At 42.6% G+C, this 12205-nt stretch overlaps 1 protein-coding gene across 1 annotated transcript in view; it reads left to right on the top strand.

Moving 5' to 3' along the window:
* ABCA1 (ATP binding cassette subfamily A member 1) overlaps positions 1–12205 on the top strand; it is a 128475-nt gene that overhangs the window by 106233 nt on the left and 10037 nt on the right. Inside the window, 11 exon segments of the mRNA XM_025433156.3 lie at positions 918–950; positions 2020–2125; positions 2964–3011; positions 3013–3039; positions 3507–3676; positions 5634–5811; positions 7732–7847; positions 7942–8086; positions 9545–9668; positions 10717–10846; positions 11150–11270. Of these exon segments, the coding sequence (XP_025288941.3) occupies positions 918–950; positions 2020–2125; positions 2964–3011; positions 3013–3039; positions 3507–3676; positions 5634–5811; positions 7732–7847; positions 7942–8086; positions 9545–9668; positions 10717–10846; positions 11150–11270 (1198 nt within the window).

Raw genomic sequence — 12205 nt, 5'->3', positions numbered from 1 at the left:
TCAAATTTGAATTCTACTTCATATCTGCTTTACCAGGATCAACTAGTTATCCTTTAAAAAGCCTTCATTTGTAGAATACGTGATAATATTGTGCTCTTATTATTTCATTGTGAAGATTAAATAACACTGGCGTATGAAAGTGCCTCTCATGAATGGAAGGTGTGATAATATGGTCGATATGTGGCATTATGAAGCGAGCCCTGGGCCAGCCCAGTGGCTTGACATGGCTGTGGAGCCTTGGAAGAGCCATGAAGGTTCCAGGGCTATCGGGGCACAGCATTGAAAACTTGCTCAATGCCCAGAAAATGTTTGTTCTGGCTTCCTTTTTGGTTTGTGGGGCTTCTCTGTTAGGTGTTCTCAGTGACTTTAAATGGCAAGGGTTTGCTTGAACGGTAATTACTGTGAGTTTCCAAGAAAGGTGCATAACCTTGCCATGTCTTCTATAGTTGACATATTACCTCGAATATAAAAAGTTTTGGGGTGTCTGGCTGGCTCAGTTGGTAGAGCATGTGACTCTTGATCTCAGGGTCATGAGTTCGAGCCTCACAATGGGCATAGAGCCTACTTAAAAAGAATTAAAAAACAAAAAACGTTTAGTCCCATCTTAGGTCTGAAAGGTGGTTATTTAATTGGTTTCATCCAAGGCATAATTTTCACATAAACAACATGTTATTCATATATTACATATAAATGAAATAAGGTTTTTAGATAACAAGGTTTTAAGATGGGGTGAAGAAAATACATAGTGACTGGGGTGTCCTTCCATGGGTACCACCTCCCTACACCAGCCTGATCATGGGATTCTTTCTGTCCTGGCTTGTCTCCTTGGGTAGAGAGTAACTTCTTTTGTATCATCAGGAATAGGATCAATGTTTCTTTGAACTGATTTTTGCTTTCTCTTTCTTTGTCCTCTGCAGTTTAAAGAACAAGATCTGGGTGAATGAGTTTAGGTAAGCCGATCTCTTTCTGTGCTCGCTCAGATTTTGTCTAGGACTCCTGTAGTTCAGAAGGATGACTTTGATCTAGGTATATGGGATCTCAGGAAGTTGGGGTGTGGGGATTGTTTAGACCTCAGTGCTCCTGCTCAGTGCTCAGCTGCTGCCTCAGACACCTTTGAAATCTTTGGCATTCCGATCCCTCGGGAAATTCAGCAGTTTCTTGGAGGGTCTCTAGGGATTTAACAGGGAAGCACAGTGTTGTGAGGGAAATACCTTATTCTGTTTATACCCCTCCGCCCCGAAATCAGATTCCCAGGGGAGGGGGGGCTCCTGGGGCCTCCAGGACAATTTTTCAGGCCTTTAGAATGAAGCCAAGAAGGTCTCAAATGAAGGAAGAGGCATCAAAGCTGTCTGTTTTCACAGTGTTTGAACTCCTTTGTCTCTCTGGGTTTTGAAGGGGTAGGTGACACTAGGGAAGAAAAGAAGGAACCATCCTGGAAGCCCATTCATACCTCCCAGAAACTGAGATGCCTTATATGGCTGCATCAAAACTTAGCTCTGCCACCGCTTCCCACCTTCCTCTTTGCCTTTTTCCAAAGGACCAGGACCCACAGAACTCTGCACAGAGCAGATGCAGGCTGGGGGCCCCTACGTGGCCTTCACGCTAGGAAAGAGCCATGTCCTGTTTTTAAGCCCTCCCCAGGCTACTCTGGTCACTGTCCCACCCTTAACGCCTCATCTGCTTGCCCTGACACCCAGAGACCCACACGCAGGTGCAGGCCTGGGCATCCAGGGTGGGAGGAGCACCTGTGAGACAAAAGACCGTTCTTCCCTCAATGTCTCAGACATCTCACACTGTGTAGTCACAGGCTGGTCCTTCCCACTTCGGCCATAAGCATAAGGAGTTAAGAGATTGCCAGGATTCACTAGAGGAGGCCAAGATGCAGCTTCGTCCGAGTCTAACTTCGGTCCTGCTTCGAATAAGCAGTTCACCTACCTGAAGCACGCGCACATTCATGTGAGGCCTCCTGAATGGTACCTGTGTGCCCCACTGTATTTTAATGTCACACTGTTCTTTTAGGTATGGAGGATTTTCCCTGGGTGCCAGTAATTCTCATTCACTTCCTTCAAGTCAAGAAGTTAATAATGCCATCAAGCAAGTGAAGAAGCACTTGAAGCTGGCCAAGGTATGGTATCCATCCTAGAACATGTCAGAGAAATAGGCCCAAAGTTGCCACTATGTGGGAATAGTTGGCAGGTAAATCTAATCACCTAGCCTCTTACAGTTTTTAACACGTTTTTAGTACAAAGCTGAATTGGCATTTACTGAGATCTTGTGCCAGCCAAGACCGAGCTACTCAGTATATATTTAATATCTGAAAACATAGATCAAAAAATAAAATTCAGAGGCTTAAAAGCTCTCAGAATAATTTCACTTCATGAATGTAGCCAGTAGGTAAATAAACTGGGCTTCACACCTACTTATCTAAAACAGTCACTGGTTAAACAGGAAATGAATTATTTCCTTTACGCTGGCAGTAGGACCTCGTAGGCTCTCACTTTGTTTCTCAGTATTTTGGGTTTCCTATTATTAAATGAAAATGAGGGCTCAGATGGCATGGGTTTCAGGGTCACAGACATCCGTGATAGTCCTAGAGTCTGTATCTCCACTTTTGAGGCACAGGCCCCACGTGTCCAATGCACCTGCACATTCTGAATGTAGTTCTGGGTCTTAGGAGGATGCCAAGGGACCACTTTGAAGAATGCTTACCACCCGGTTAAGCAGACATCCGCATCTTGGGACTTTGAGTCACAGAATGTCCCTGTGATTCTTTCAAAGCTTGTGGTTCATGGCATTATGAATGCTTTTGATTTCTGGTCACTTGTTTCTTGGGTGCCAGTTATGCAGTGGCTTCAAATCTCACCTCAGTGAACAGAGCGTTATTGTGTTGCCCTTCATGGAGCTGTCCTATTGTCCTTCGCTTGTGAACCATCCCAACTGAGGCAGGTTTCTGTTGTTCACAGGACAGTTCTGCAGATCGATTTCTCAGTAACTTGGGGAGGTTCATGACAGGGACTGGACACGAAAAATAACGTCAAGGTGAGGCCCTCTGTTCTAGTAGCTTCTTGATGAATAATACTTAAGTACTTTCAGCTCATGAAGTTTTTATTTTTTTATTTTTTTATTTTTTAAAGATTGTATTTATTCATGAGACACACATAGAGAGGCAGAGACACAGGGAGGGAGAAGCAGGCTCCATGCAGGGAGCCCGATGTGGGATTCGATCCTGGGTCTCCAGGATCAGGCCCTGGGCCGAAGGCAGGTGCTAAACCACTGAGCCACCCAGGGATCCCTCGGCTCATGATGTTGTTGGGTGTAAATGGGTGTACGGTCAGCACTTTCCATACCTGGAGGCTGTTACTACTTTGCCGTGTTCTCTGACTATAATGTTTTATCTTGGTGTATGACCAGAATTCTTAAAATGTGTGCCTATGTATTGTATGCGGCATTGTATCCCAGAGCAGGATTTGGAAGCATTACTTTGTACCTGGTGTATTTTATTTTAGGTGTGGTTCAACAACAAGGGCTGGCATGCCATCAGCTCTTTCTTGAATGTCATCAACAATGCCATTCTCCGGGCCAACCTGCAGAAGGGAGAGAACCCCAGCCAGTATGGGATTACTGCTTTCAATCACCCCCTGAATCTCACCAAGCAGCAGCTCTCGGAAGTGGCTCTGTAAGTGTGGCTGTGTCTGAATGGGTAGGGTAAGGAGAGGACAGGGCGTTGTTGGCAGACTCATGGCATAGGGGAAGGAAGTATGAAGCCGGTTGTAGAGTACCAGCTGAGGACATAGTTACAGTCATGGAATGTCTGGGCTAATTCAGGTTCTGGGCAGAACACGACCACTTTACGAATTGGCTGGCAGGGATTAAACTGCAGAAGATCAATGATTCTGATGGATTAAAAACCATTACATTTAGTGAATTTACATTACAATTTAGTGAAATTGTCAATAAAATCCTAAAATATTTTTAGCTCATCATTAACACAGTGGTTAATAAAAAACCAGTTTTATTAGTTTTGAAACCACTGTTTCTAAACTTAGCGAAGCACGCTTTTATCAGCTTGTCTTTTTAATTCCTGAGTCAAGCTTGTGTGTGTGTGTGTGTGTGTGTGTGAAGTTTAAAGCCAGTATGATACAGTTTAAAGTGCGTAACCTTTGGGGATCCCTGGGTGGCGCAGCGGTTTGGCGCCTGCCTTTGGCCCAGGGCGCGATCCTGGAGACCCGGGATCAAATCCCACATCAGGCTCCCAGTGCATGGAGCCTGCTTCTCCCTCTGCCTATGTCTCTGCCTCTCTCTCTCTCTCTCTCTCTGTGACTATCATAAATAAATAAAAATTAAAAAAATAATAATAAAATAAAATTAAAAAAAATAAAGTGCGTAACCTTTGGAATCATAGAGCTCTATGTTTGACTCTGGTTTCTAAATTTCTAGATGTATGATGTTAAATGAGGCAATTCATGTAAATTGCCGAGTCCAGCACTCAGCACATTGTTGATATTCAACACATGTTAAATTCTTTCCTGTGTACAGAGCATGGCACAGCTATTTCTGCGTGACTCATATAGAATATCAATATATATCACTAGGATCTTTAGACCAAGTTCACATAAAATTAATAAATATAAAAATAGTTTGCTATGCCTTGTTTAACAGGCTTGTAACTATTCTTATAATAGAATTTGATAGAATTTTTGTTATGTGTTAGATTGATATGCTACACACTATTGCTTTCAAATTTGTTTATATCCAGAAATTATTTGAATAGTTACACACTCACACTTCTGCTTTATTTTATTTTCAAGATGCATTAGACCTATATGTGTGAAAACTTACCAGTTAATGCTCTTAAAGTTCAAGAACAGAGGACCAAAGCGAATGCCATTTGGCCATTCTAAGACTTCCTTTAAAAAAAAAAAAAAAAAAAAAAAGATTATTTATTTATTTATTTATTTATTTATGAGAGACACACACAGAGAGAGGTAGAGACCCAGGCAGAGAGAGAAGCAGGCTCCATGCAGGGAGCCCGATGTGGGACTCAATCCTGGATCCCGGGATCATGCCCTGAGCGAAAGGCAGATGCTCAACTGCTGAGCCACCCAGGCGTCCCCTTAGACTTTTTTTAATAATTTCATTATGACAATGGATTCTTTTTTGCTGGATTCTTTCATTGAAATCAATTTTGCATTTTAATTATCAGGGTTTTTTTTTAATTGAAAATAATCATCTTTTTTAGATTTTTTTTTTTTTTTTTTTTTTTATTTATGCATGATAGTCACAGAGAGAGAGAGAGAGAGAGGCAGAGACACAGGCAGAGGGAGAAGCAGGCTCCATGCACCGGGAGCCTGACGTGGGATTCGATCCCGGGTCTCCAGGATCGCGCCCTGGGCCAAAGGCAGGCGCCAAACCGCTGCGCCACCCAGGGATCCCGAAAATAATCATCTTTAACCCTGAATAAAATACAGTGGGTGAATGGATTTTTTTTCCCCCGTGGGCTATGCCTTATCTCAGATATCTGTGTGTGTGTGTGCGTGTGTGTGCGCACACACACGTACATGCATGTATCTCGCTTGATTGAGTTCTCAGTTGCATCAGTGGCCCCTCATATCCTCACTGCCTTTCTTTTTCAGGATGACCACATCCGTGGATGTCCTGGTGTCCATCTGTGTCATCTTTGCAATGTCCTTCGTCCCGGCCAGCTTCGTTGTGTTCCTGATCCAAGAGCGGGTCAGCAAAGCAAAGCACCTGCAGTTCATCAGTGGCGTGAAGCCTGTCATCTACTGGCTCTCCAATTTTGTGTGGGATATGGTAAGAACCTAATCTACTGCTGTTTTATAAATCATCAGGGCTGTGTATTGGATGAGAGGGCCCCTGCCTTTTCTAAAAGTGTTTTAGGTAGTCAAAATGAATGAAAAAGGAAAAGGCAGAGGCAGTTGTATACTCTCATGACACTAAGCATGGTATCAAATACAGAGCCAATATCACACAAAATCTGTCTATACAGCCATTAATACCACTATCATCACTACCACTGATTTCCTAAGTGACCACTTTTCAAAGTAGCATCGACCTGGAAGATTCTTAGTTAAAACTCCAATTCCTCTACCTTGTCTGGTAGGTTTTCACCTCCAGAATCAAGGTGTTCTTTGCCTTAGGAAATCCATCTTTCATTTGAAAACTCTATCCATTTGACCCAGAAGCTTATTCATCCATTTCAAATATGTTTTTTTGTGCCAGCTCTAATATATTGCTTCTGTTCAGACCACTATGGAGGATTTCAAGGAATTCCAAAGTTCTAATTTTTGTAAAGTGGAGTTGAAATATGTCTCCCTTGACTTCTACTCATTTTAAGCCCCACAGAACAGATTTAATCCTTCTCCCACTGCACAGCCCCTCGGGTATTTGAAGACAACTTTCATTTAACCTAAGTCTTCCCCATAGAAGATGATATATGAGAACACACTTCGTAATCTCTAAAGCACTGTAGAAGCACGAGTGATGATGTTGAGGATGATGTCTGTGCTGATTATACCAAGCCTCTCAGACTTGTCACCGTCCTGATATGCTGCCTTATGGCCATGCTGCACATTGTTAATGTTCCTTTTGAAAAGCCAAGCTCAAAACTAACTTTGTGTTCAGGCTGTGGTCTGAAGGGTTCCAAGTCTAGAGAGAGTTGACCTCTATCCCATACTTTCATTACTCAGCCCACGGGTATCACATGGGGAAGAAGCGCTGTCTTGTTAGCAACTTGGTAGTGAACTGAAATGTCCATTTCACAGAATGATTGGTTGAATGGACTCTTTCATTTTACGCTAATGCAATTGACTTTTTGAACCTAAACTTTATATTTATCCCTGTTACACTGCATCTTGTTTAGTATCCATTTGTTTTGTTGTTATCTTGATGATCTGGTAATTACTTCATTCTGTAAACACATCCTGAGCGCTCACTGTGTATCTGTCTGTGGCAGCCGCGGGAGATTCAGAGATGAAAGATCGAGTCTGTGGACTCAGAGATGTCACTTCTCTATCTCTGTATTATCTGTCCCTTCCTGCTTTAGAGACTCTGAAATTTGCTAAAAGCAGGTCTTCATCTAAGTTGTGATAAACGTGGGGAAGGACAGGATTGAGGCGGAGCCCTGCTGTCTGAAGCTCTCCCTTCCCTGCTTGTGCTTTGCTCCACCAGCTATGAATTCTCATAATTGTCCTGTAGTCAGGTCTTTATACCTGCATTTTAATGCTTGATACACTGTCAGGACAGACTTTAAAATTCTTCTCAGGGTGATGAAACAATTCTGACATTCATGTATGAGGTAAGCGCTTATAAGTAGATTCCATGTGAGATTGAACTTGGGCAGATATAATATAGCTTTAATGATGAAACACAAAGTCATCTTCAGGGAGAATAATGGAAGCTTATTTGCTGCCTGTGAAATTGTAATTACTCTGATGGGGAATCCATCGTTCAGTAAGTTTACTGAGCGTGACACCTTGGCTTAGCTGGTAGAAAGACAGAAAGGGCATATGCAGTTTATAAAATCAGCCAAGGGGAAAATGCTTGTCCAAATGTATTGTCCGGTGTTTTGATTAATAGTTCATGTAGCTTCATTAATTCAAAGTTATTCTCCACTATGTTTATCTGCCCTTTCTTGTCCTATGATGGTGAAGACTTGAGGTGTGTTGGGTCTCCGACTTAGGGGTGAACTTTATTTCCTTGCTTCCCTTTTAGTGCAACTATGTGGTTCCTGCCACGCTGGTCATTATCATCTTCATCTGCTTCCAGCAGAAGTCCTACGTGTCCTCTACCAACCTGCCTGTCCTAGCTCTTCTACTGCTGCTGTACGGGTAAGGAACCTCTGGATGGCCGTAGGGCACACGGCGCCGGAGGCAGAGGGAAGGCAGGGGACACCGGTGGACATTTGTCTTTGTGCCTCACCAGGTGGTCCATCACACCTCTCATGTACCCAGCCTCCTTCGTGTTCAAGATCCCCAGCACAGCCTACGTGGTCCTCACCAGCGTGAACCTCTTCATCGGCATCAACGGCAGTGTGGCCACTTTTGTGCTGGAGCTCTTTACCAACAATGTGAGTCCTGCAGAAAGATGACCTCCTGCTGGGACGAGTGGCTCTGCGAGCCAGAGGGCAGCCTTGAATCATGATCTCGTACTACGTACCTGTGCGGCTCTGTCCTTTTTCAGATTGTCTCCTCCCTGGGTTTGCATAGCACCTCTTTCTCCTCCTTTTCTTTATATCTCTCTGAGCGATCAAACGCTTCGGTTTCCTTTGACGGGGTCTTCTGTACTCCCTTCTGTTCAAGTGTTGCTCTTCCCAGTATTCGGTCCTCTGGCATCTTTGCTTTCCACTTTAGATGCTGTCTCTGTGGGATGCCATTCTTCCCAGAGGCTTTGACCAGCTGCCCTCTCCGTGTCTTATGTTATCTCCTGGATCTAGGCCTTTGACCCTGATTGTTCCTTTGAACTCTAGTCTCACATTTTTCACTTGCCTAGCCAGTGGCTCCATTTAGATTATTTCCAGATACCCCAGACTTGACCTGTCCTGATCATCTTCTCCCTCAGAACCTAGTATTTCTCTTGCTATTCCTGTCACACTGGATGTCATTACCACCCACCGAGTGCCCCCAGCTGGCGATAGCATGGTCCTCGTAGATGCTTTGCTTTTGGTTATTGCCCACATTCAGCTGTTTACCCTGTCAGTTCTTCTGATTACAGATCTCTCAAAGGGTCTCTGCCCATTCCTGTTGTCATTGTCTTTGTGCAGACACTTTAACTTAGCATGCAAGGCCTTGGGCGATGTACAGCCCTTCCTGGCCAGATCCACCACACCCTTCCCCAGGGCGCTGTAACTTCACCGGATGTGGTTGCTCCTTGACCCTCCATCCTCCTGTAGGTCTTAACGTCCTTTATCTTACTAACCCTTCAAGACTGTGCTCGAGGTGAAGGTTTCCTTTCCAGCCCTTTGGGAGGTACTCTATTCCCGTTGCTCCCGAAGCCCTCAGTTCATGCCTCCAGTGTGACACCTATCCAATTATGTGCTCATTTCCTCAGAGTACAGACTGTTTCTTAACCTTTGCCTCCCCTAGTACTCTGGAACAAGGCATCCAGCACGCAGCAACTTAATTGTTGGGTGTTTGGCCACTGGCTTGATGTATACAAGAAGAATTTTTAAAATTCCAACAAAATCCTGAAGCTGAAATGTTGACCCAGACATGAGCAATTTGATTTTGAAATGCTAAGCCAATATTTTATTATGGATTTGCTTCTGATTAAACATAACTGTGCTTCTAAACTTTGCTCATATTTCTCCATATTCATAGCATTAGTCCAAATCTTCTAAAGAAGAAATTTTATTATGTTATATGTCATCAACCGTGGCTGCTGCTATTAATTGGTGTCTGAATTCAAAGGTTCAGTTTCACCCCAGGGAATCAAATTTTTCTTCTCTCTCATATTTCAGACCTTGATATATTTTAAGCCTAAACCACAAATGACATTCAGTTTCTCTCTGTCTTATTTTTTTTTTTAGAAGCTGAATAACATCAATGATATCCTGAAGTCTGTCTTCTTGATCTTTCCACATTTTTGCCTGGGACGGGGGCTCATTGACATGGTGAAAAACCAGGCAATGGCTGATGCCTTGGAAAGGTTTGGTGAGTGACAGCTGTGGTCCATGGGTGCTTTCATGGCAGTTTTCATGAGCCTGGGTACTCTGGACTTTGTTTTGGAAAGAGGCTGGTGACTGAGCAGACGACTTCTCACCACTGAGGAAAGGTTCATACAATGAACCTGGACGTGGCACAGGTCTTTTGGTACAACATTCATTTCTGTCTCTGATAGCACTGAGAAAACTGTCTGAATGCACTGAGGTTTTAGAGGTAAGGAAAATACTGGCTTTATCCTGAATCCAAGGCATGATGCCCATGGTTTGCATTTGTTAGTCGTTGGAAAAGTCAAACCACAGTATGCGAATTGGATACAGGCCAGAGAATCAGAAGGGAGGGGTACAAACTTTGGCTCTGACTACTAAGAAAATCAAGGGCTTGCAGAGGTGGCCATCTATTACCTTTTACACAGTCTATAAAAAGGTAATTTACTGCAGCTCTTTTCTATCTTTAGAGTCTTTAAAAATATTTCTCCTATGGCCATATTACTATTCTTTATCTACTGGCTTATATATCTAGATGGGCCATATTATTTAATGGACATAGAAGATGGACTTTCCCCCCACCTCAACTAGTAGGTACAAAGGAGATGTGTAAGGAATGTAAGCCAGGTGATTGGTTTGCTAGGTTACATTATATCCTACTGAAAGGAGCATCTTTTTAAAGTGCTCTCTAATCTTCCTTTAGTGAAACTTAGAGTTTGCTAAGATACCCTAGAAATTACCCTGGATTGTTTGTCTTTTTAAAAAGGATTTTTGGCATGTCTTATTAAAAGGAAACATAAGATATGAAATTATAGATCTCATACTTGTTGTAATACTTGTAACTCTGACTGACAATGGGTCACAGCATATTTTCCCAAGACCCTACCCTAAATCAGACTTGGAAAGTCATCACTCCTTTAATTTTTCTGCTTGTCAGAGGCAATAACCATTGGTGTTTCTAGGAACATAGGTGAATTCGAGCCTGAATTTGAGGAAGGGCCATGGTCTTTGGTGGCTCCATTCTAACTGGATCTCTGCATTGTGTCTACCAGGGGAGAACCGTTTTGTTTCACCACTGTCTTGGGACTTAGTGGGACGAAACCTCTTCGCCATGGCCGTGGAAGGGGTGGTTTTCTTCCTCATCACTGTTCTAATCCAGTACAGATTCTTCATCAGGCCCAGGTGAGCTTTTTCTCAGTACTGGTGGAACATCTGGTTGAGGGTCACAGGGTTTGAGGAAAACAGGGAAACAGTGGTGGTCAGTGGTGGTTGCATTGCATTGCATTGAGCTCCAGACAATGCGGCTGATTTTCCTAATGTGGGCATCCTCTAGCCCATGACACTGTTGATCCTAAAAAAAAACTGGAGAGAGTAGATTTTTTTTTTTTTTTTGAGACAGTAGATTTAAAGGGCTTCCTTAGAAATTGGACCTTTGTCTTGAAAAATATCTTGAAAGATTGATTTTCTTAAAATTTGTTCCCTAAGGCCTATCAAAGCAAAGTTTCCCCCTTTGAATGATGAGGATGAAGATGTGAAGCGGGAAAGACAGAGAATTCTTGATGGTGGAGGACAGAATGACATCTTGGAAATCAAGGAGCTGACTAAGGTGGGACAGTGAGTTCAGGCTCTCACTACTTGTCTTCAGTTTTTTTCAGCTTTATGTATTGGAAATGAGCATTTTTACTGATGTGATTAATGAAAAGACCATACTTCCTGAAATATGTGCATCTATACCAAACTTCTGTCAATTTAGTTTTATTTAAAATATACCAGGGAGCCTTCTTAATTAAAGAAATCCTACTGAGAATACTTTTGTAACATGAAGTCTGGTTCTCAGCTATATTTGTTTTTCACTTATGTGTTTTTTAAAACATATTAGAATTATATATCCAGTCAAAGCTAAGGTAGGAAGAATAAATGATTGATGTTTGAATATCATAGTTTAAAAAGCTAAAGTCTCTGTTGCTTAGGAAGAGGGTTTGTTTCAGCCCACTCTCTGTGCCAGATTCCCAACAGTTCACTTTTTTATAATACATGCAGTATTTGCAATGTTTTGATTATATATTTTGACCCTGTAGAATTTTTTTTTTTAATGTAAGCTCCATGCCCAGCAGAACTCATGACCCAGAGATCAAGACCTGAGCTGAGATCAAGAGTTAGACAGACGCTTAACCTGACTGAGCCACCCAGGTGTCCCTAGAATTTAATTAAAAAAAATTACAATATTAAGTAAATGAAAAATTATGTAGATATTAATGTCCAATATGTTTGTTAAAATGGTTTTTTTTTTTTTAATTTTTTTATTTATTTATGATAGTCACACAGAGAGAGAAAGAGAGAGGCAGAGACACAGGCAGAGGGAGAAGCAGGCTCCATACACTGGGAGCCCGACGTGGGATTCGATCCCGGGTCTCCAGGATCGCGCCTTGGGCCAAAGGCAGGCGCCAAACCGCTGCGCCACCCAGGGATCCCTTAAAATGGTTGATATTAGATTAAAAATAATCAAATTTTAAGCTTTAGAGTCATTCAGAAGCTAGTTGC

This window comes from Canis lupus, chromosome 11, assembly GCF_003254725.2.
Source record: "Canis lupus dingo isolate Sandy chromosome 11, ASM325472v2, whole genome shotgun sequence".
Lineage (NCBI taxonomy): Eukaryota > Metazoa > Chordata > Mammalia > Carnivora > Canidae > Canis > Canis lupus.
The sequence above is the reverse complement of the archived record's forward strand: the minus strand, read 5'-3'. Positions and strand labels throughout refer to the sequence as shown.